Source organism: Taudactylus pleione, unplaced genomic scaffold (assembly GCF_031769625.1).
Source record: "Taudactylus pleione unplaced genomic scaffold, aTauple2 ptg002243l, whole genome shotgun sequence".
Classification (NCBI taxonomy): Eukaryota; Metazoa; Chordata; class Amphibia; order Anura; family Myobatrachidae; genus Taudactylus; species Taudactylus pleione.
The window spans coordinates 77,993-101,983 of record NW_028286635.1 but is presented as its reverse complement, the minus strand read 5'-3'; the positions used below and the strand labels follow the sequence as shown (position 1 = coordinate 101,983).

Here is a 23,991-nt window from a genome sequence, read left to right as displayed (position 1 = left end):
CACAGAATGTGTTGAAGACCAAGACCCACCAATGTGATGTGAAATGATTTTTCTCCCATGTTGCGTTTAAGAGAAAACAGCAAATGCTCGTTTTAGCCAAAATGCATTGAACCAATGGAAACAACAAAGCGCATACTTTGTGATATCTACTCTTGTAGCAAACACACACAGCTCAAAGTTTCACAGAATGTGTTGAAGACCAAGACCCACAAATATGATGTGAAATAGTTTTTCTCCCATGTTGCGATTAAGAGAAAGCTGCAAATGCTCGTTTTTGGCCATAATGCATTGAAACCAATGGAAACAACAAAGCGCATACTTTGTGATATCTACTCTTGTAGCAAACACACACAGCTCAACATTTCACAGAATGTGTTGAAGACCAAGACCCACCAATGTGATGTGAAATGGTTTTTCTCCCACATTGCGTTTAAGAGAAAACAGCAAATGCTCATTTTAGGCCAAAATGCTCGGAAACTTATGGAAACAACAAAAGTGCATACTTTGTGATATCTCCTCTTGTAGCAAACACAGACAGATCAAAATTTCACAGAATGTGTTGAAGACCAAGACCCACCAATGTGATGTGAAATGATTTTTCTCCCATGTTGCGTTTAAGAGAAAACAGCAAATGCTCGTTTTAGGCCAAAATGCATTGAAACCAATTGATACAACAAAAGCTCATACTTTGTGATATCTCCTCTTGTAGCAAACAGAGACAGCTCAAAATTTCACAGAATGTGTTTCAGACCAAGACCCACAAATGTGATGTGAAATGGTTTTTCTCCCACGTTGCGTTTAAGAGAAAACAGCAAATGCTCGTTTTAGGCCAAAATGCATTGAACCCAATGGAAACAGCAAAAGCGCATACTTTGTGATATCTCCTCTTGTAGCAAACACAGACAGCTCAAAATTTCACAGAATGTGTTGAAGACAAAGACCCACAAATGTGATATGAAATGGTTTTTCTCCCACATTGCCTTAAAGAGAAAACAGCAAATGCTCGTTTTAGGCCAAAATGCATTGAAACCAATGGAAACAAAAAAAACGCATGCTTTGTGATATCTCCTCTTGTAGCAAGCACAGACAGCTCAAAACTTCACAGAATGTGTTTCAGACCAAGACCCACAAATGTGATGTGAAATGGTTTTTCTTCCACATTGCATTTAAGAGAAAACAGCTAATGCTCGTTTTAGGCCAAAATGCATTGAAACCAATGGAAACAGCAAAAGCGCATACTTTGTGATATATCCTCTTGTAGCAAACACAGACAGCTCAAAATTTCACAGAATGTGTTGCAGACCAAGACCCACATATGTGATTTGAAATGGTTTTTCTACCATGTTGCATTTAAGAGAAAACAGCAAATGCTCGTTTTAGGCCAAAATGCATTGAAACCAATGAAAACAACAAAAGCGCATACTTTGTGATATCTCCTCTTGTAGCAAACACACACAGCTCAAAGTTTCACAGAATGTGTTGATGACCAAGACCCACAAATGTGATGTGAAATGGTTTTTCTCCCATGTTGCGTTTAAGAGAAAGCTGCAAATGCTCGTTTTTGGCCATAATGCATTGAAACTAATGGAAACAACAAAGTGCATACTTTGTGATATCTACTCTTGTAGCAAACACTGACAGCTCAACATTTCACAGAATGTGTTGAAGACCAAGACCCCCAAATGTGATATGAAATGGTTTTTCTCCCATGTTGCGTTTAAGAGAAAACAGCAATTGCTCGTTTTAGGCCAAAATGCGAGGAAACCAATGGAAACAACAAAAGCGCATACTTTGTGATATCTCCTCTTATAGCAAAAAGACAGCTCAAAATTTCACAGAATGTATTGAAGACCAAGACCCACAAATGTGATGTAAAATGGTTTTTCTCCCATGTTGCGTTTAAGAGAAAACAGCAAATGCTCGTTTTAGCCAAAATGCATTGAACCAATGGAAACAACAAAGCGCATACTTTGTGATATCTACTCTTGTAGCAAACACACACAGCTCAAAGTTTCACAGAATGTGTTGAAGACCAAGACCCACAAATATGATGTGAAATAGTTTTTCTCCCATGTTGCGATTAAGAGAAAGCTGCAAATGCTCGTTTTTGGCCATAATGCATTGAAACCAATGGAAACAACAAAGCGCATACTTTGTGATATCTACTCTTGTAGCAAACACTGACAGCTCAACATTTCACAGAATGTGTTGAAGACCAAGACCCACCAATGTGATGTGAAATGGTTTTTCTCCCACATTGCGTTTAAGAGAAAACAGCAAATGCTCATTTTAGGCCAAAATGCTCGGAAACTTATGGAAACAACAAAAGTGCATACTTTGTGATATCTCCTCTTGTAGCAAACACAGACAGATCAAAATTTCACAGAATGTGTTGAAGACCAAGACCCACCAATGTGATGTGAAATGGTTTTTCTCCCATGTTGCGTTTAAGAGAAAACAGCAAATGCTCGTTTTAGGCCAAAATGCATTGAAACCAATTGATACAACAAAAGCTCATACTTTGTGATATCTCCTCTTGTAGCAAACAGAGACAGCTCAAAATTTCACAGAATGTGTTTCAGACCAAGACCCACAAATGTGATGTGAAATGGTTTTTCTCCCACGTTGCGTTTAAGAGAAAACAGCAAATGCTCGTTTTAGGCCAAAATGCATTGAACCCAATGGAAACAGCAAAAGCGCATACTTTGTGATATCTCCTCTTGTAGCAAACACAGACTGCTCAAAATTTCACAGAATGTGTTGAAGACCAAGACCCATAAATGTTATGTGAAATTATTTTTCTCCCATGTTGCATTTAAGAGAAAACACCAAATGCTTGTTTTAGGCCAAAATGCATTGAAACCAATGGAAACAACAAAAGTGCATACTTTGTGATATCATCTCTTGTAGCAAACACAGACAGCTCAACATTTCACAGAATGTGTTGAAGACCAAGACCCACAAATGTTTTGTGAAATGATGGTCTCCCATGTTGTGTTTATGAGAAAACAGCAAATGCTCGTTTTAGGCCAAAATGCATTGAAACAAATGGAAACAACAAAAGCGCATACTTTGTGATAGCTCCTCTTGTAGCAAACACAGACAGCTCAAAATTTCACAGAATGTGTTGAAGACTAAGACCCACAAACGAGATTTGAAATGTTTTTTCTACCATGTTGCATTTAAGAGAAAACAGCAAATGCTCGTTTTAGGCCAAAATGCATTGAAACCAATGAAAACAACAAAAGCACATACTTTGTGATATCTCCTCTTGTAGCAAACACACACAGCTCAAAGTTTTACAGAATGTGTTGAAGACCAAGACCCACAAATGTGATGTGAAATGGTTTTTCTCCCATGTTGCGTTTAAGAGAAAGCTGCAAATGCTCGTTTTTGGCCATAATGCATTGAAACCAATGAAAACAACAAAGCGCATACTTTGTGATATCGACTCTTGTAGCAAACACTGACAGCTCAACATTTCACAGAAAGTGTTGAAGACCAAGACCCACCAATGTGATGTGAAATGGTTTTTCTCCCATTTTGCGTTTAAGAGAAAACAGCAAATGCTCGTTTTAGTCAAAAATGCATTGAAACCAATTGAAACAACAAAAGCTCATACTTTGTGATATCTCCTCTTGTAGCAAACACAGACAGCTCAAAATTTCACAGAATGTGTTGAAGACAAAGACCCACAAATGTGATATGAAATGGTTTTTCTCCCACATTGCCTTAAAGAGAAAACAGCAAATGCTCGTTTTAGGCCAAAATGCATTGAAACCAATGGAAACAAAAAAAACGCATGCTTTGTGATATCTCCTCTTGTAGCAAGCACAGACAGCTCAAAACTTCACAGAATGTGTTTCAGACCAAGACCCACAAATGTGATGTGAAATGGTTTTTCTTCCACATTGCATTTAAGAGAAAACAGCTAATGCTCGTTTTAGGCCAAAATGCATTGAAACCAATGGAAACAGCAAAAGCGCATACTTTGTGATATATCCTCTTGTAGCAAACACAGACAGCTCAAAATTTCACAGAATGTGTTGCAGACCAAGACCCACATATGTGATTTGAAATGGTTTTTCTACCATGTTGCATTTAAGAGAAAACAGCAAATGCTCGTTTTAGGCCAAAATGCATTGAAACCAATGAAAACAACAAAAGCGCATACTTTGTGATATCTCCTCTTGTAGCAAACACACACAGCTCAAAGTTTCACAGAATGTGTTGATGACCAAGACCCACAAATGTGATGTGAAATGGTTTTTCTCCCATGTTGCGTTTAAGAGAAAGCTGCAAATGCTCGTTTTTGGCCATAATGCATTGAAACTAATGGAAACAACAAAGTGCATACTTTGTGATATCTACTCTTGTAGCAAACACTGACAGCTCAACATTTCACAGAATGTGTTGAAGACCAAGACCCCCAAATGTGATATGAAATGGTTTTTCTCCCATGTTGCGTTTAAGAGAAAACAGCAATTGCTCGTTTTAGGCCAAAATGTGAGGAAACCAATGGAAACAACAAAAGCGCATACTTTGTGATATCTCCTCTTATAGCAAAAAGACAGCTCAAAATTTCACAGAATGTATTGAAGACCAAGACCCACAAATGTGATGTAAAATGGTTTTTCTCCCATGTTGCGTTTAAGAGAAAACAGCAAATGCTCGTTTTAGCCAAAATGCATTGAACCAATGGAAACAACAAAGCGCATACTTTGTGATATCTACTCTTGTAGCAAACACACACAGCTCAAAGTTTCACAGAATGTGTTGAAGACCAAGACCCACAAATATGATGTGAAATAGTTTTTCTCCCATGTTGCGATTAAGAGAAAGCTGCAAATGCTCGTTTTTGGCCATAATGCATTGAAACCAATGGAAACAACAAAGCGCATACTTTGTGATATCTACTCTTGTAGCAAACACTGACAGCTCAACATTTCACAGAATGTGTTGAAGACCAAGACCCACCAATGTGATGTGAAATGGTTTTTCTCCCACATTGCGTTTAAGAGAAAACAGCAAATGCTCATTTTAGGCCAAAATGCTCGGAAACTTATGGAAACAACAAAAGTGCATACTTTGTGATATCTCCTCTTGTAGCAAACACAGACAGATCAAAATTTCACAGAATGTGTTGAAGACCAAGACCCACCAATGTGATGTGAAATGGTTTTTCTCCCATGTTGCGTTTAAGAGAAAACAGCAAATGCTCGTTTTAGGCCAAAATGCATTGAAACCAATTGATACAACAAAAGCTCATACTTTGTGATATCTCCTCTTGTAGCAAACAGAGACAGCTCAAAATTTCACAGAATGTGTTTCAGACCAAGACCCACAAATGTGATGTGAAATGGTTTTTCTCCCACGTTGCGTTTAAGAGAAAACAGCAAATGCTCGTTTTAGGCCAAAATGCATTGAAACCAATGGAAACAGCAAAAGCGCATACTTTGTGATATCTCCTCTTGTAGCAAACACAGACTGCTCAATATTTCACAGAATGTGTTGAAGACCAAGACCCATAAATGTTATGTGAAATTGTTTTTCTCCCATGTTGCATTTAAGAGAAAACACCAAATGCTTGTTTTAGGCCAAAATGCATTGAAACCAATGGAAACAACAAAAGTGCATACTTTGTGATATCATCTCTTGTAGCAAACACAGACAGCTCAACATTTCACAGAATGTGTTGAAGACCAAGACCCACAAATGTTTTGTGAAATGATGGTCTCCCATGTTGTGTTTATGAGAAAACAGCAAATGCTCGTTTTAGGCCAAAATGCATTGAAACCAATGGAAACAACAAAAGCGCATACTTTGTGATAGCTCCTCTTGTAGCAAACACAGACAGCTCAAAATTTCACAGAATGTGTTGAAGACTAAGACCCACAAATGTGATGTGAAATGATTTTTCTCCCACATTGCCTTAAAGAGAAAACAGCAAATTCTCGTTTTAGGCCAAAATGCATTGAAACCAATGGAAACAAAAAAAACGCATGCTTTGTGATATCTCCTCTTGTAGCAAACACAGACAGCTCAAAATTTCACAGAATGTGTTTCAGACCAAGACCCACAAATGTGATGTGAAATGGTTTTTCTCCCACATTGCGTTTAAGAGAAAACAGCAAATGCTCGTTTTAGGCCAAAATGCATTGAAACCAATGGAAACAGCAAAAGCGCATATTTGTGATATCTCCTCTTGTAGCAAACACAGACAGCTCAAAATTTCACAGAATGTGTTGAAGACCAAGACCCACATATGTGATTTGAAATGTTTTTTCTACCATGTTGCATTTAAGAGAAAACAGCAAATGCTCGTTTTAGGCCAAAATGCATTGAAACCAATGAAAACAACAAAAGCACATACTTTGTGATATCTCCTCTTGTAGCAAACACACACAGCTCAAAGTTTTACAGAATGTGTTGAAGACCAAGACCCACAAATGTGATGTGAATGGTTTTTCTCCCATGTTGCGTTTAAGAGAAAGCTGCAAATGCTCGTTTTTGGCCATAATGCATTGAAACCAATGAAAACAACAAAGCGCATACTTTGTGATATCGACTCTTGTAGCAAACACTGACAGCTCAACATTTCACAGAAAGTGTTGAAGACCAAGACCCACCAATGTGATGTGAAATGGTTTTTCTCCCATTTTGCGTTTAAGAGAAAACAGCAAATGCTCGTTTTAGTCAAAAATGCATTGAAACCAATTGAAACAACAAAAGCTCATACTTTGTGATATCTCCTCTTGTAGCAAACACAGACAGCTCAAAATTTCACAGAATGTGTTGAAGACCAAGACCCACAAATGTGATATGAAATGGTTTTTCTCCCACATTGCCTTAAAGAGAAAACAGCAAATGCTCGTTTTAGGCCAAAATGCATTGAAACCAATGGAAACAAAAAAAACGCATGCTTTGTGATATCTCCTCTTGTAGCAAACACAGACAGCTCAAAACTTCACAGAATGTGTTTCAGACCAAGACCCACAAATGTGATGTGAAATGGTTTTTCTTCCACATTGCATTTAAGAGAAAACAGCTAATGCTCGTTTTAGGCCAAAATGCATTGAAACCAATGGAAACAGCAAAAGCGCATACTTTGTGATATATCCTCTTGTAGCAAACACAGACAGCTCAAAATTTCACAGAATGTGTTGCAGACCAAGACCCACATATGTGATTTGAAATGGTTTTTCTACCATGTTGCATTTAAGAGAAAACAGCAAATGCTCGTTTTAGGCCAAAATGCATTGAAACCAATGAAAACAACAAAAGCGCATACTTTGTGATATCTCCTCTTGTAGCAAACACACACAGCTCAAAGTTTCACAGAATGTGTTGATGACCAAGACCCACAAATGTGATGTGAAATGGTTTTTCTCCCATGTTGCGTTTAAGAGAAAGCTGCAAATGCTTGTTTTTGGCCATAATGCATTGAAACTAATGGAAACAACAAAGTGCATACTTTGTGATATCTACTCTTGTAGCAAACACTGACAGCTCAACATTTCACAGAATGTGTTGAAGACCAAAACCCACCAATGTGATGTGAAATGGTTTTTCTCCCACATTGCGTTTAAGAGAAAACAGCAAATGCTCATTTTAGGCCAAAATGCTCGGAAAACTATGGAAACAACAAAAGTGCATACTTTGTGATATCTCCTCTTGTAGCAAACACAGACAGATCAAAATTTCACAGAATGTGTTGAAGACCAAGACCCACAAATGTGATGTGAAATGGTTTTTCTCCCTTGTTGTGTTTAAGAGAAAACATCAAAAGCTCATTTTAGGCCAAAATGCATTGAAATCAATGGAAACAACAAAAGCGCATACTTTGTGATATCTCCTCTTGTAGCAAACACAGACAGCTCAAAGTTTCACAGAATGTGTTGAAGACCAAGACCCCCAAATGTGATATAAAATGGTTTTTCTCTCATGTTGCGTTTAAGAGAAAACAGCAAATGCTCATTTTAGGCCAAAATGCGTGGAAACCAATGGAAACAACAAAAGCGCATACTTTGTGATATCTCCTCTTATAGCAAAAAGACAGCTCAAAATTTCACAGAATGTGTTGAAGACCAAGACCCACAAATGTGATGTAAAATGGTTTTTCTCCCTTGTTGCGTTTAAGAGAAAACAGCAAATGCTCGTTTTAGCCAAAATGCATTGAACCAATGGAAACAACAAAAGCGCATACTTTGTGATATCTCCTCTTGTAGCAAACACACACAGCTCAAAGTTTCACAGAATGTGTTGAAGACCAAGACCCACAAATATGATGTGAAATGGTTTTTCTCCAATGTTGCGTTTAAGAGAAAGCTGCAAATGCTCGTTTTTGGCCATAATGCATTGAAACCAATGGAAACAACAAAGCGCATATTTTGTGATATCTACTCTTGTAGCAAACACTGACAGCTCAACATTTCACAGAATGTGTTGAAGACCAAGACCCACCAATTTGATGTGAAATGGTTTTTCTCCCACATTGCGTTTAAGAGAAAACAGCAAATGCTCATTTTAGGCTAAAATGCTCGGAAACCTATGGAAACAACAAAAGTGCATACTTTGTGATATCTCCTCTTGTAGCAAACACAGACAGATCAAACTTTCACAGAATGTGTTGAAGACCAAGACCCACAAATGTGATGTGAAATGGTTTTTCTCCCTTGTTGTGTTTAAGAGAAAACATCAAAAGCTCATTTTAGGCCAAAATGCATTGAAACCAATGGAAACAACAAAAGCGCATACTTTGTGATATCTCCTCTTGTAGCAAACACAGACAGCACAAAATTTCACAGAATGTGTTGAAGACCAAGACCCCCAAATGTGATATGAAATGGTTTTTCTCCCCTGTTGCGTTTAAGAGAAAACAGCAAATGCTCGTTTTAGGCCAAAATGCATTGAAACCAATTGAAACAACAAAAGCTCATACTTTGTGATATCTCCTCTTGTAGCAAACACAGACAGCTCAAAATTTCACAGAATGTGTTGAAGACCAAGACCCACAAATGTGATGTGAAATCGTTTTTCTCCCACGTTGCGTTTAAGAGAAAACAGCAAATGCTCGCTTTAGGCCAAAATGCATGGAAACCAATGGAAACAACAAAAGCGCATACTTTGTGATATCTCCTCTTATATCAAAAAGACAGCTCAAAATTTCACAGAATGTGTTGAAGACCAAGACCCACAAATGTGATGTAAAATGGTTTTTCTCCCATGTTGCGTTTAAGAGAAAACAGCAAATGCTCGTTTTAGGCCAAAATGCATTGAAACCAATGGAAACAACAAAATCGCGTACTTTGTGATATCTCCTCTTGTAGCAAACACAGACAGCTCAAAATTTCACAGAATGTGTTGAAGACCAAGACCCACAAATGTTATGTGAAATGGTTTTTCTCCCATGTTGCGTTTAAGAGAAAACAGCAAATACTCATTTTAGCCAAAATGCATTGAACCAATGGAAACAACAAAAGCGCATACTTTGAGAAATCTCCTCTTGTAGCAAACACAGACAGCTCAAAATTTCACAGAAAGTGTTGAAGAACAAGACCCACAAAAGTGATGTGAAATGGTTTTTCTCCCATGTTGCGTTTAAGAGAAAACAGCAAATGCTCGTTTTAGGCCAAAATGCATTGAAACCAATGGAAACAACAAAAGCGCATACGTTGTGTTATCTCCTCTTGTAGCAAACACAGACAGCTCAAAATTTCCCAGAATGTGTTGAAGACCAAGACCCACAAATGTGATGTGAAATGGTTTTTCTCCCACATTGCCTTAAAGAGAAAACAGCAAATGCTCGTTTTAGGCCAAAATGCATTGAAACCAATGGAAACAAAAAAAACGCATGCTTTGTGATATCTCCTCTTGTAGCAAACACAGACAGCTCAAAATTTCACAGAATGTGTTGAAGACCAAGACCCACAAATGTAATGTGAAATGGTTTTTCTCCCACATTGCGTTTAAGAGAAAACAGCAAATGCTTGTTTTAGGCCAAAATGCATTGAAACCAATGGAAACAGCAAAAGCACATACTTTGTGATATATCCTCTTGTAGCAAACACAGACAGCTCAAAATTTCACAGAATGTGTTGAAGACCAAGACCCACATATGTGATTTGAAATGGTTTTAGTACCATGTTGCATTTAAGAGAAAACAGCAAATGCTCATTTTAGGCCAAAATGCATTGAAACCAATGAAAACAACAAAAGCGCATACTTTGTGATATCTCCTCTTGTAGCAAACACACACAGCTCAAAGTTTCAAAGAATGTGTTGAAGACCAAGACCCACAAATGTGATGTGAAATGGTTTTTCTCCCATGTTGCGTTTAAGAGAAAGCTGCAAATGCTCGTTTTTGGCCATAATGCATTGAAACCAATGGAAACAACAAAGCGCATACTTTGTGATATCTACTCTTGTAGCAAACACTGACAGCTCAACATTTCACAGAATGTGTTGAAGACCAAGACCCACCAATGTGATGTGAAATGGTTTTTCTCCCACATTGCGTTTAAGTGAAAACAGCAAATGCTCATTTTAGGCCAAAATGCATTGAAACCAATGGAAACAACAAAAGCGCATACATTGTGATATCTCCTCTTGTAGCAAACACAGACAGCTCAAAATTTCACTGGATGTGTTGAAGACCTCGCCCCTAGAGGTCGCCTGTGATTCAGCTCTTAGGCCTCTGGAAGTGATTTGCAGCCAGGGACTGTCTGAAGTGTCCCTCCCCAGGGAGGATGGAGGGCCTGCCGGGAGATGGTGGAGGAGATCCCGGGGTCCTGGAAGTCTCTGAGGGCCCGGATCCTGGAGGTACAGCTTTGGAGATATATGAAGTTTTTTTTCTTATTTGGATTTAAGTCCGGACCTTACCTCCTATAAGGTATCACTTGTATATCACCTAATGCTTTGGATCCTGGTACTTGATCTGTGTCAAAAGTTTTTGTCATAAATGACGTTTTGAACTTATATTTTTAATTTTTGTGCAATAAATGTTGTTGGTTTTTTGAAATCTTTGTGTGTGATAAGATCCTCTATAAGTATAAAGAAACCTTGATGTGTGGATCCCAATCACTGGAGATGTGAGTTTGGGGTACGCCTCATATGATTTATTTTGTGTGACCATTTAAAGGTGATTTCCTTCCAAAGAAACCTTGATGTGCTCTGTTGCGTACCATTTGTGTGAGTCATTGGTACGCTATAATTTTGGAAGATATTGGTGGCGAGTCCCTTTCACTTTCTCTCTTGGGAACTATACAAACACCATTTCCACGATCAACACAAAAAGGGGGATATACTAATCGATTTATCAGTACTTCACATTGTGTGCCTTTTTCTTTTCTTTTGTCCCTGTGTATTCATCTCTCCTGTTACGGAGTAATTCTGAGAGGAGACAAAGGCACCATCTACATTGATCATTTGGACATTTCCTTTGAATTTTGGATTGTGAGCATCCATCTATTTGGAATTATTTGTATGTATCGAATTTGATCTCCCTTTCCTATTTTTATTCTATAATATTGTATTACCTGATTGGGCAGGACTTTGGTGAGTGGGATTGGGCAGATACTGTGTGTGCGCCGGAGTTCGACTTAAATTACTTTTTTGAGTACTAACTTATTAGCATTTGGAATCCTATACAAAGTCCATCCTGGAGAAAAACCCTATACCATAACACGACACAATATAAAGTGGTGCTATGAGCATTTTTACATAAGAATATATGAGCTGTGGCAATTGTAATGTAGCCTAGCTATGGAGCTGCACAATTGAGTCCATCCCCACAACCAAAACAAGCAGAATAAAGAGTGGGGCTCCGACTGCACTGCTGGGAGCCTTTACCCTGTATGAGAACTAAGGCCCTCATTCAGAGCCACTCGCTAGCGGCAGTACGCTCGTTCCGAGCGATGTTCGCACATCTGCGCATGCGTACGGTTTTTAGTACGCATGCGCGAACCAGTCAGTGTGGCCGAAAATCGTTGGTACGCAATATAGCGAGGGCCTGCTATTTTGAGTGACAGAATGAGGCGTATGTGGGTGGTAACAGGGGAAGGTGCTTGAAAACGGGGAATGGAGATCCGAACGCAGGCGTGCTTAAAGGTCAAAACGGGCGTTTTAAGGGTGTGCATAATTAATACAGCAGCGTCATTGACCACGTCACTTGGTTTTTTTAAACTCAGAACTGCTCGCAAAATAGCGGTTGAAAACACCAACCACAAGAATAGCGAGCAGTTCATACGCTGTACGATGTACTCGATTAATCTAATAAATAGCGGACATGACGTATGGTGCGTGCAGCCAGGGGGCATTTTTATCAAATAAACGATTGCATGTTTTGCTCGCTCGTTCAGACTTAGAGGTGGGAACAGACTGCAATTTGCGAATGGATCATTTGAATAGCCACCCCTTGTTTTTGAACGAACGACCGCAAATAGCGAACGGCTCTGAATCAGGCCCTAAATTCACTGTATAAACACATTTTGCAATTGCAGTTTAAAAACATCGGAAAAATGCATGTGTGCGTATATGTATATATGTATGTATGTGTGTATGTGTGTGCATGTGGCCCATCATGGATGGACTTACATGTATAATATCACACACAGACTTATATTTGAAAAGTAGCAAAGTTTCCTGAAACTCATACACACAATGTTAAACAGAACACAGTCAGCTTTTTAGTGATCCTTCCCAAAATCATACTGGCATGGCCACACACACACATAGATTCCCTTCCAGCTTAGTGCTGCTCGCTGAGTGCCCCACCGACCCTCAGACTCACACCGCAATTCAGTGCTGTTTCTCCCCGCATACATACATTTAAAAGCAATGGTCCCGTAACGCAAAAAGGATAATTATTACTTGGTTTAGTCGCAATGCTAGCATATAAAGAAATTAATGTTTTCTGTAACTATGGCTTAGTAAATGACAATTGGACCGTGTTTGGTGCCGTACTGATCTACTTTGTTCCCACAGCGTTCCAGTGGCATCGGTGAGAAGATCAGAACATGCGGCTATGAAATATGAATGTTAGAGAGAATAACTTCTTGAAATGTTGTATGCCATAGTTAGATTAGATTTATTATGCAGCGGGAAGGTGAACACAATCAGGCTGTTAGAGGCTGGGTTGTGTCTTTGCACTGACCTATGAATTGTACCGTAATGGAAGAAGCAAGAAGAGGAACCAATGAGAACCTGCCAACATATTCTATTGTATTGCTTATCCCAGTATGGGTATATATGTGAGTGCTCTGAAACAAGAGGCCAGTCTGCAGTGTTCCTGTTATGCTGTTCGGCGGAGGTCTCAATCTTGATGCCGGTATCTGGTCCCAGAGCGCACGTGTATGTATTGACTGCACCTTATGATCTAATGTTTGTACAATTTATTTTGCACTCATTGTTAGACCATAGCGTGGTAACATCTGTACTTTTACCTGAATAATAATCTTTAGTGCATTGGACCGCTATTCAACTGTCTTAGAGTTTTATTAATGGTATAATTAAACACAGCGCTATTTAGCGACATCTTGTGGTTTTAGAAGGTATAGGCAGGTTTTGTCTTAGAGGTTCTAGGCAGGTGAATCTTAGAGGTTTATAGGCAGGAATGTACTAAAGGTTTATTTACGATTCAACAAAACAAACTAGGAAGAGATTATCAGGGAGTAGTCAAAGTTAGTATCACATCATCTGCATATAGTGCTATTTTGTGATCTGTGTGTCTGACAGTGATGCCTGAGATAGTAGGATTGAGTCTAATTCTAGCAGCCAATGGTTCCATCACTAAGGCAAACAAAAGAGAGGATAGGGGGCAAACCTGGCGAGTGCCATTTTCTATGGTAAAGAGATCAGAAGACAAATCATTAACTAGCACAGATGCTGAAGGGTTATGGTATAAAGATGTGATACCCTTATAGAATGCACCCGTGAACCCATATATTGTTTGATGCATGAAAGGCCAGGTGACCCTGTCAAAGGCCTTTTCTGCATCAAGAGCCACCACCAGGGTTGACAAAGACCATTGTTGTGCAATATGAATAAGGTTAATTAGTCATCTTGTATAGTCTGCAGCTTGTCTATTTGGGATGAAACCCACTTGGTCTGGGGGTATAAGAGATGGAGGGGAGAATGGGACAGTGAGAGAGACGGCAAGGGAAAAAGGTACAGTGAGAGACGGCAGGGGATAAGGGGACAGGGGGAGATACTGCAGGGGAGAAAGTGACAGTGAGACAGACTGCAGGGGAGAAAGGGACAGAGAGACAGACTGCAGGGGAGAAAGGGACAGAGAGACAGACTGCAGGGGAGAAAGCGACAGCGACAGACTGCAGGGGAGAAAGGGACAGTAAAGGAGACTGCAGGGGAGAAAGGGACAGTGAGGGAGACTGCAGGGGAGAAAGGGACAGTGAAAGAGACTGCAGGAGAGAAAGGGACAGTGAGAGAGACTGCAGGCGAGAAGGTGAAAGTGAGACAGATTGCAGGGGAGAAAGGGACAGTGAAACAGATTGCAGAGGAGAAAGAGTCAGTGAGAGAGACTGCAGGGGAAACAGGGACAGAGAGAGACTGCAAAGGAAAGGGACAGTGAGAGAGACTGCAGGGGAGAAGGTGATGGTGAGACAGATTGCAGGGGAGAAAGGGACAGTGAAACAGATTGCAGAGGAGACAGTAACAGTGAGAGAGACTGCAAGAAAGACAGGGACAGAGAGAGACTGCAAAGGAAAGGGAGTACCTCTGTGGTGTGGTGTGCTCTGCAACTACAGTGCCAGCCTTCTTCTGTGCCATGCCAATGAAAGCAGAGGAAGGAAGAGAAGAGAGCTGGGGGCAGGGCTACTGCAGAGCCAAGGAAGTGATGCTGATCTGGTAGGCAAGTCTGTGAGAGGGATTTCCCAGGGCAGGTTCTTCCATCATAATCCGGCCCTTCTGCAGTCACTAATGATCCCAGCTAAGCAGTTTGTAGTTTACACCCACGGCCACACTCCATCTGCCCCTGTCCTAAACAGTTGTAACTCCTGAACCCCCCTGATGGCCCCGTCTGTATAAGCCGGCCCCTTCTCAGGCTAACTTTACTGTGCCACAGCCTGACACTGACAGCCAGGAGGTAGACGGGGGAACTTTCCCGACTGTCAGGCATAGTACACAGACAGCGCTGCTGCAGCCCTAGTTCTGCACAATTGTACTGGCCTGCGGGGCAGATGGGGGAGTTGAGCAAGGTGATTAAAATAGGTGAAGTATAGAGAATCCTGCAGCACATGTGGGGCATAAACAGAGGCTAGCATAATTGGAACTTGGTTATAAGTTCCTGTTAGAATAAGAGATCGGCCTTGGGCATCAGAAATGGAGTCTTGAACAATGATAGGAAGATCGCAGTGGAGCATGATAGTGGTACCCTGGTGTTTAGCCAACATCGAAAAGTAATAGATGTGGGTATATCATTTGCAGGCTAGAGAAGGGTGCAGGTCTTTGAGATGAGTCTCTTGCAGCATAATGATGTCAGGGTTGCATATGGAAAAATATTGAATTGCTATGGCACGTTTCGTAAGGGAGTTGAGACCGTTAACATTAAGGGTAAGAATCTTCAGTTTAATAGTGTGTAATATGTGTTAGAATAGAAAAAAGATAATAGGACATGCACTGACTGATGGTTAGAAAGAATAGGGTAGGAGTAAACAAAAATATAAACATTATGATGGGATATGGGGGTGGTAGTTAAGGGTGGTTGACCTTTACCTGTAACGGGGTCGGGTCTGTCATGGAAAGAGTAGGTATCATATAGATGCTCCTTTTGGTGGGGAATATAGCAAATGCTTAGTATCAAACATAGTGGGGCAGGAAGCATGTGTAAAGGGAAATAAAATAAATACAATAAATTGCAGTAGAGTAAATAGGAACAATAATTATAACTATAAACGTATAGCCTATGTTAGAGAGTTTGTGGGTTTTTCTTCCTTCTTTTGTTTGTTTGTAACTACAGTTTCTTGTTTTAATCTCATATGTCTGAAGCAAATATTCTATTTTTATCATTCACTAACAGATCATAAGTAAAATCTTAACTCGCAAAGTGTGCCCAGGAATCTTATACCTCTGAATCATTAGGATAACTTAGTTTCAATAAAACATTGCACACCAGATGTATTAAAGTAAAAGTGTATTCATATAATCAAATCTATGCTCATAAAGTCCACATACATAAGGTATATCATAAAACAGTATTTGAACTTCACAATATTATTCAAAATACAATACAAAATATACATAGATGATTAGAGAGAGAGAGAGAGAGAGAGAGAGAGAGAAAACCAAGATAGTTGTTAGAAAGCATGGTGGGAGATGAGTGTGTAAGTTCTGTGTGGGGGATGTTCTTTGTTGTTTTGTCCAAACCTCATGGTACAAAGATAAACCCCAGTTTGAAACTCCCATGACGCTATAGCTCTGTAATACCAATGTAATGCATCCAGTAATTCACATATCCATCCACCTCTTTCATTACACCAAACTACTATTATAAATATGCAAATTAGATATTGTATGCTGATTGCTAACAAAACACAGTAATAGGGGAAATAGACCTTAATGCTCTGGCAGATACAATATCTATTAGTGAAATGTGAAACTCATTTCACCTTAAAGCTATTTTTGGTATAAGGGACACCATTCTCACACACCACAACTGTGTGATATCTTCAGGTAAACATTGCATTATACTGTATAGTATTCCAGAATGCAGAACATAAGCTGATTCCAATGTTTAACAATATCAATTTACACCGACCTCACAATCCTACCAGAATACAGCCAGCATTCACTAGGCTGGGCTATTGTTTAGCACATGGTTCAATGGGGGGAGGGGAGATAAGCACATGGAATCCCTTTGTTTAAACCACATGGTGGCAGCCATATTATTATAACTATGATCACAATAAAAGTCATTCACAACCTGTATTGAATCAAGCATATAGTTCAAAGCCTTATCACCAAAGGGAGAAGCACAAGCCAGTCGCCATTCTCCTTCAACAAACCAGTCACCAGTTGACATCAAACTGAAATAACCACATCTAACCATCAACAATATATACTGTATGTACACTACAGCCAGCCATCCATATTTAAAACTAATATATGAATAGACAAAAACTCCACTATGAATCACTTTACTGTATGCTGCCCACAAAACACCACAAAAATACTATAACATCTACTGCATGTTAACACAGACTTACACATATTTAACCAAAGCTACAGTATGTAGTTAATCCATTGTATATATTTCTATATAGTTTTATACTTGGCATAAGAGCCGTGACTAGACTTTTTGGTGCCCTGTGCCCGAGAAAGCTTTGGTGCCCTCCCCCCTCATTTTTTTAAATAGGGACATAAGATAGTGCACCTGAAAAAGGGCCATGGCCTCATGGGAAAGGGTCAGGGCAGAGATAGGGGTACTCCTGGGGCAGCCGGGAAATGCTGAGAATAAAAGAAGAGAAAGCTACAAGTAAGAATGATAATAAACAGGAAAATTGACAGGCACAAACAGCGCCCCCTGCCCTGCGGTGCCCTGTGCCATGGCACAGATCGGACTACCTTAGTTATGGCCCTGCTTAGCATAGATTGAGAGGATAAATCTCCAGGCCTCCTGGTGATTGAAGCTGCATCTTTATGCTGGTCTTGCTGTAGCAGAGTAAGGGTGTTTACTCAGCTATCTGTTCCTATGAGAGTGTACTGCCTCCTGAGTGCCTGAGTGAGATGCTATTTTCCCCATCCTCCCATCACCTAGGAGTGGCTAAATCTTGGTCAACTGAAACCCTTGGGGGATGGTGTGAACCTTATTGAGTTAGGTATTAAGTCTGCAAGAAGCTCATGCCCAGAAGGCACTTGGACGCATGTATTGTGAGAGCTAGCTACATCTGTATTCAAATGCTAATGGACCAACCAAGCTAGTGTAGCTACAGATCTGCCCAGCTATAATGTGGCATCACAGCGTTATCTCTCACGCCATGCATGGCGCGCCACACACCACGCCATGAGTCGCGCCACAAAGAAAGTTTAGTAATGAAAAAAGTCATTACGTGTAATACAACTTTTTGCCCACCAGATGTCACTTTTCCAAAACTACATAGCGCATGCGTCTGATTTCATTACGTGTAATACAACATTTTGCCCACCAGGTGTCACTTTTCCTAAACTACATAGCGCATGCGTGTGATTTCCAATGTACCGTACGGTATATTCTGTTTCACCGCCCGATGATTGGTTGACAGAAGCGGTGATTCGGTACACTATACAGTATTACAGCATTTTCCACATGGAATCAGGAATGTACGGTATAATAAAGCGGTAGAAGAAGAAGAATGTCTAATAAAGTTTGAAATCATTAAGCTCTGTATTACCCACTGACTGTGCAGTTGAAATCATACTTACGTACTTGCGCAAATGTAAATACTGTCGGCACTGTCCCAGACTTAGACATTGTAGTGATTTCATTACTTTACAAACTACAGAACTCTAGTAATGGGTGAAGCGTGTGGCCTAGCGGTCTAATGCCTAGTCTCATTGCTTCTCCCCTCTTGTTCTGTGGGTTCGAGACCTTGAAAATCCTGTATGTTTTTTTTAATTATTTTTAAAATCTTCACTTAAAATATTCAGCATTCAATACAGTATATGTGGAGCGCATGCCCAGTGCTTCGGGAGTCAAACAGCAAGAATTGGATTTTTATTACTGTACATACAGTACTGTACCTTAGAATGCAAACTTGCATCAATGCCGGCGCTGACCCAGACGTGGACATTATAGTGATTTTTTTTTACCATCAAGTGGTAATGGGCTCTGTTAAAGAGAGTGGTCTCTGTATTACAAACTGACTGTTCGTTTAAACTGCAAAATTGCGTCAATGTCAGCGCATGCCCAGTGGATGGGTTGCAATGACAATGGAATGTGTGCCGCATGTCCAGTGTAGCCAAGCCATAAACCAAGTAGCGCTATGCCATGGCGCATGCCCAGTTGTCTGTATTGCTACAGTACTGTTGAATTTTCACACTTGTGCCATTCTGCACTGTCTGAGACTTACAGTATACACAATAGTAATTTCATGACTTCAGAAAGTGCTACAGTAGTGGGCTTTGTTTGGAGGGAAGTCTCTGTATTACAAACTGACTGTGCTCTAAAGCGCAAACTTGCGTCAGCTGTCCCAGACTTGGAAACTTTAGTGATTTAATGAGTTCAGTAACTGATAGTTGACTCTGTTTGAGAGAGAGGTCTCTGCATTACAAACTGACTCTGTGTTTAAACCGCAAAATTGCAGTTGGCACTGTGGTGACTTATAGCCAGTTCTGAGGGGTTACGGTACAAATAGGATCTCTGGCGCGTGCCCAGTGGCGGGGTTGCAATGCATTACCAGTGGTGCTGTGCCATAGCCATACCCTTGTAGCGCTATGCCATGGCATACAGTATGGAAGATCATACAGTAACGGGTCATGATTCACACAGTGAAAGTGGGATCTCCGTATTACACACTGACTGTGTAATAATAATATTAAAAATAAAAAGTGTAACCTTGACTGTCTAATAATAATAAAAAAAAGAAAAAAAAAAGTTTAACCTTCCAGGCTTCGAACCGGGTTGTACAGATGTCTGCAATGTAAAAGTTCGATTGCTTTCCTCTACGCTACAGATGCCTGAGTACTTCATTGTATGGTACTGTAGATGTCACATAAAGTACTGCAGAGGACAGATGCAATTCTTACCAGGAGAGACTTGTTTAGCAAAGGGTTAGGTGATCCGTCTTGCTTACACTTCTCTCCTTCTGTTCGAGACCTTGATTATTTATTTTTTAAAACGTTCACTATAGTACTGTAGTTCAGTATTGTTATCTAACCCTTACAAAACTCAATATATTATACTATATGTACTGTAGATGTGCCCAGCTACAGTACTGTAGTTTGTTGCTCCATACGGTACACCATATACCGCATTGCTAGTTGCGCGCTACACTGTGGCGTATTGAGTCTCATAGCATTGCGCATGCCCAGTTATCTGTATTATAGTAAGTACAATACTGTCGGCACTGTCCCGGACTTACGGTAGACATTGTGATTCCATGACCCTAGGAACTACAGTACAGTAGATGCAGTAGTTTAGGGGGCTAATGCCTAGCCCTACTGCATCTACCATTTTCTTGTCCCGCTGGTTTGAGACCTTTAAAATATATACTGTATATGGTAATTTTAGTTTAATACAGTACATGATCCATAAATTCTGCTATTTCTATGCCACAGTACTTTATGACAAAAAAGTGTAACCTTAACTGTGTAATAATAATAAAAAATAAAAAGTGTAACCTTTCAAGTTTCGAACCCGCAAAAGGGTTGTATAGGCAACGTAATGTATTGGCTTGATTATTTACCATTACACTACAGCCGCCTGCAATACCAAGGTTGCACCTGGCTTGAGTGTGTCCTACAATACTGTACGTCATCGTATCTCAGGCGCATGCCCAGATCCATACCCATGTAGCGCATTTTTTTTTTTTTTAATTCTTCGCTACTTTTGTTCTGTATTGTTATCCAACCCTTACTAAACTCAGTAAATTTACCCCCTAATATATAAAATGTACTAAGATGGGAGTTCTATTAAGAAGTGATGTTGCCCATAGCAACCAATCAGATTCCAGGTATTATCTTCTAGAATGTGCTACTGTAGATAAATGAGAAGTAGAATCTGATGGGCAACATACAATACAGTAACTTCTACCCCTACATGTTTAACTTTTCCCCCCTATTTTTTTTCTTCCGCCCCCAAAATGAAAGTGAATTTTTGGGGTGTTCTGACTGTTTTTTTTTTAATTATGCAGTTTACAGTACCTTTAGGGGACTGTCTTAAGGCTGCATGTTGAAGGCTTCCCGCAACGTTGCACCCCAATTCACCAATTTTTTCTGCCTGCTATTCATACAGTAGGTGAAACTTTTTCACATATTGTACTGTCTTACTGTACATTGCATTGACTTCCCACCTACGGTAGGTGGAAAAGCTTTCAAATTGAATACAGCGATAATTTTACGCCTGGCGAAATGATGTAATCGGTGAAACTTTTTTTTAGCCGATCACGTCTTTTCACTCCAATGGGTGAAAAAGTGCCAACCAATCTGCTCCCAACTATCATCTCACAGGCTGTGTTTGAAAAATGACAGTTGGGAGCTGATTGACTGACACCTTATTACTTTTTTATCACTTTTCACTCTGTCTCCTAACACTGCTTAGTACAGTAAATAGACCCCTTGGAGTGAAAAGATGAGACTGGCTAAAAAAAGTAAATAGACTCCAAAATTGAAAACGGCCCTCAGTGTGTACAGTACAGTATGTCTACTGTACAGTATACTACTGTAAGTGCCAGGCAGCTGTGAAATCACTGGGATGGGCAACAGGGATACTGTACAGTATATGACTGTGGGCGGCAACCCCCATCGGCTGGCGCGCCCCTGGTGAGTGAAATCCTGGCCAATAGGAAGATGTGCCCCTGCATCTGTGTGTTATTGACTTTTTGTACCTTTTTAATGACAGATGCACGTGTTGTGTCTCAGGCGCACTTAAAGACTAAATTACATACAGTACAAACACCAATTTTATAAATGAATGACAATTTTTATTTAACCTACAGTAACATGCTGTACAGAGGGGGGGGGAACTACTTTAGCTTTCCACCCCTGTAGTCCTCTACTGTCCCCCGCTTCTTTCTTCTGCTGCTGGCATGTCCAGGAGTTCCAAGCTGGACACGGACATGACTACTGTACAGTACCTAGGAGGAAAGAGATGACGTGAGAACAGTCCTTCCTCAATGCCGACCGATACGCCCTACTGGACCGAGGACTACACAAAGACATTAGGCTTTTAAGTTAAAATCATCTCGGGCACTTTTGGCCTCAGATCCAGAGTTTCACCTATACCAGAAGCAGACTCTACCTTGCATAGGAGTGCAAGGTCTACTGTACGCCCTGAAGAAAGGAGGATAGGCAGAGATGAACAGACAGTAAAAGATAGACACACAGGTACGGTACATACAGTACTCACTGGAGATACTCTTTTTCTTCGTCCCGCTCAATCCCACACAGAGGTCCCTGTAGGAGAGAGAATATGCCATACAAGGCCCTTTCCTGCTCTAATAGTGTCACACTAATCTACTGTAACATTAATATCAGCCCTACTGTATCTCACCAGCCTAACAAACTACAATATTAATGTACAGTACATTTGGCCTCACAGAGGGCCTACCAGTACCTGTTATGGTGGAAGAGGCTTTGAGGGGTGGAACTTCTTTAGCTCTTTTGCTTTTCACCCCTGTAGTCCTCTCCTGTCCTCCGCTTCTCTATTTACATGGGTCTTCTTCTCTTCAGACCTGTTGGTCTACTGTAGGTTGGGTTTAATGTTCCGTTGGCCTTACATAGGGCCTATCTGTTATGGTGGAAGAGGCTTTGAGGGGGGGAACTTCTTTAGCTCTTTTGCTTTCCACCCCTTTAGTCCTCTCCTGTCCTCAGCTTCTTCTGCCGCTGCCACGTTCTGGCCAGCGGCGGCACCGGGTCTTCCTGTCTTCTGACAAGTCCCTTCAAGTCGTGTTTGTTGATTGAAGATCTGTACTTGTATGCGTGACTGTCCTCCATGCATGTTTCCTTTGCATGCACAGCACCCCATTCAGCGTGTCCTTTATCCGGGTAAGTTCTTCTTTTCCAATCCTGAATCTTGTCCGGCATCTTGAGAGGATATCTTCTCTTAAATTGTTGGGGATATGCACTTTCTTCCGACTTCCATCAATGTTCACCCGCTTGGTCCAATTGCAATACAGGTCGTAGGGCACGTGTTCCTGAAATATTGCTTGCACATATTGATGCATCTCACAATTGACAGCTTTGTAAATTTCATTGTCCTTGTCAACGTTGATCACAGCCAGTGGTATATCCGGTAAGGGTGTTCCAAATACAGTCAGTGGTGCTGGGGTGCTCGACATGACAGGCGTTCCTGGTGAAAGTACAGGCATGCTTGCATTGTTGATCCTCGATTCTTCAACTGACCATTCAGGCAGGCAATATGATGCCACTGGTGTACTCTCCCACTGAGGCAGGCTGCATGATGGCACTGGTGTCATGTCCAAGTGCTCTGATGCCACTGTATTGGCCATATCTAGCAAATGGAAGGATGGGTCAGTCTCCAAGTTGAAATCGTCGTCATTATCCTCAGGCTCAAATTCATCCAGTGTGACCATTTCATACTGGATTGCCTGGTCATGTCTCTTCCTGGTACTCTGGGCAGCGGCCTCTTGCCATTCTTCTTTACTTTGCTGGATTGCTTCTTTCATTGCTTCTGCAATGGTGTCCTTCAGCCCTTCCTTCAGCTCTTCTTTCAATTTGTCAATTTTCGCTTCCAGTTGACCAACTTTTCCCACGAGGTCTCTCACCATCCTAGCACAGCTACATGTGCATGCATTATCTTCTTGGAATGACAGTTTTCGACAAGTTGGTGAGTGGGATACATCTTCAACAAGAGGCTCAAAGGTGTCCAATTCTTCGAGTCCATAAACCACTGGTGTTTGCTCCTGGTTCTGGACGTTCTTGGGTTGCTCAAAGTTCCCTGGTCCATTTTCTCCAATGTCCACTTGCAAAGAGTTGTTCTTGGGCTTTGCATTCTTCCTTGCCTTGACTAGAAGAGGTACCTGTAAATTTTCCTTATCTGTTTTCTTCTTGGAAGGTTTGCTTGTAGACAGTTGTGGGACTAGTGCACTCAGCCTTTTGGTCATTGGAAGTGGGCAAGATGAGTTTCCGGTGTTGTAAAAACCTTTGCTCTTCACCATTTTGACAGTTCAGTGCACTCTGAAATACACAAGTATAAAGACACTAAATACAATGTTAAGTAAAATACTGTAAATACATGTACTGTATACAGTAAATGTTTCACATTACAACACTGTAAACAATTATAGTACTCATACTGCACTTTCAAGAATGTGCTGCTAC

General features: G+C 40.5%; 1 protein-coding gene across 5 annotated transcripts in view; it reads right to left on the bottom strand.

Annotated features, from left to right (window-relative positions):
- Positions 1 to 21,674: 21,674 nt before the first annotated feature.
- LOC148431489 (uncharacterized) overlaps positions 21,675 to 23,991 on the bottom strand; it is an 80,303-nt gene continuing 77,986 nt past the window's right edge. For 4 of the 5 annotated variants that reach the window (XM_088465998.1, XM_088465999.1, XM_088466000.1 and 1 more), the window contains one exon: positions 21,675 to 23,847. In XM_088465998.1, the coding sequence (XP_088322124.1) occupies positions 22,590 to 23,828 (1,239 nt within the window). In that variant the 5' untranslated portion in view covers positions 23,829 to 23,847 and the 3' untranslated portion in view covers positions 21,675 to 22,589. The remainder of the gene's footprint in view (positions 23,848 to 23,991) is intronic. The other variant, XR_015877094.1, reaches the window with a different exon arrangement.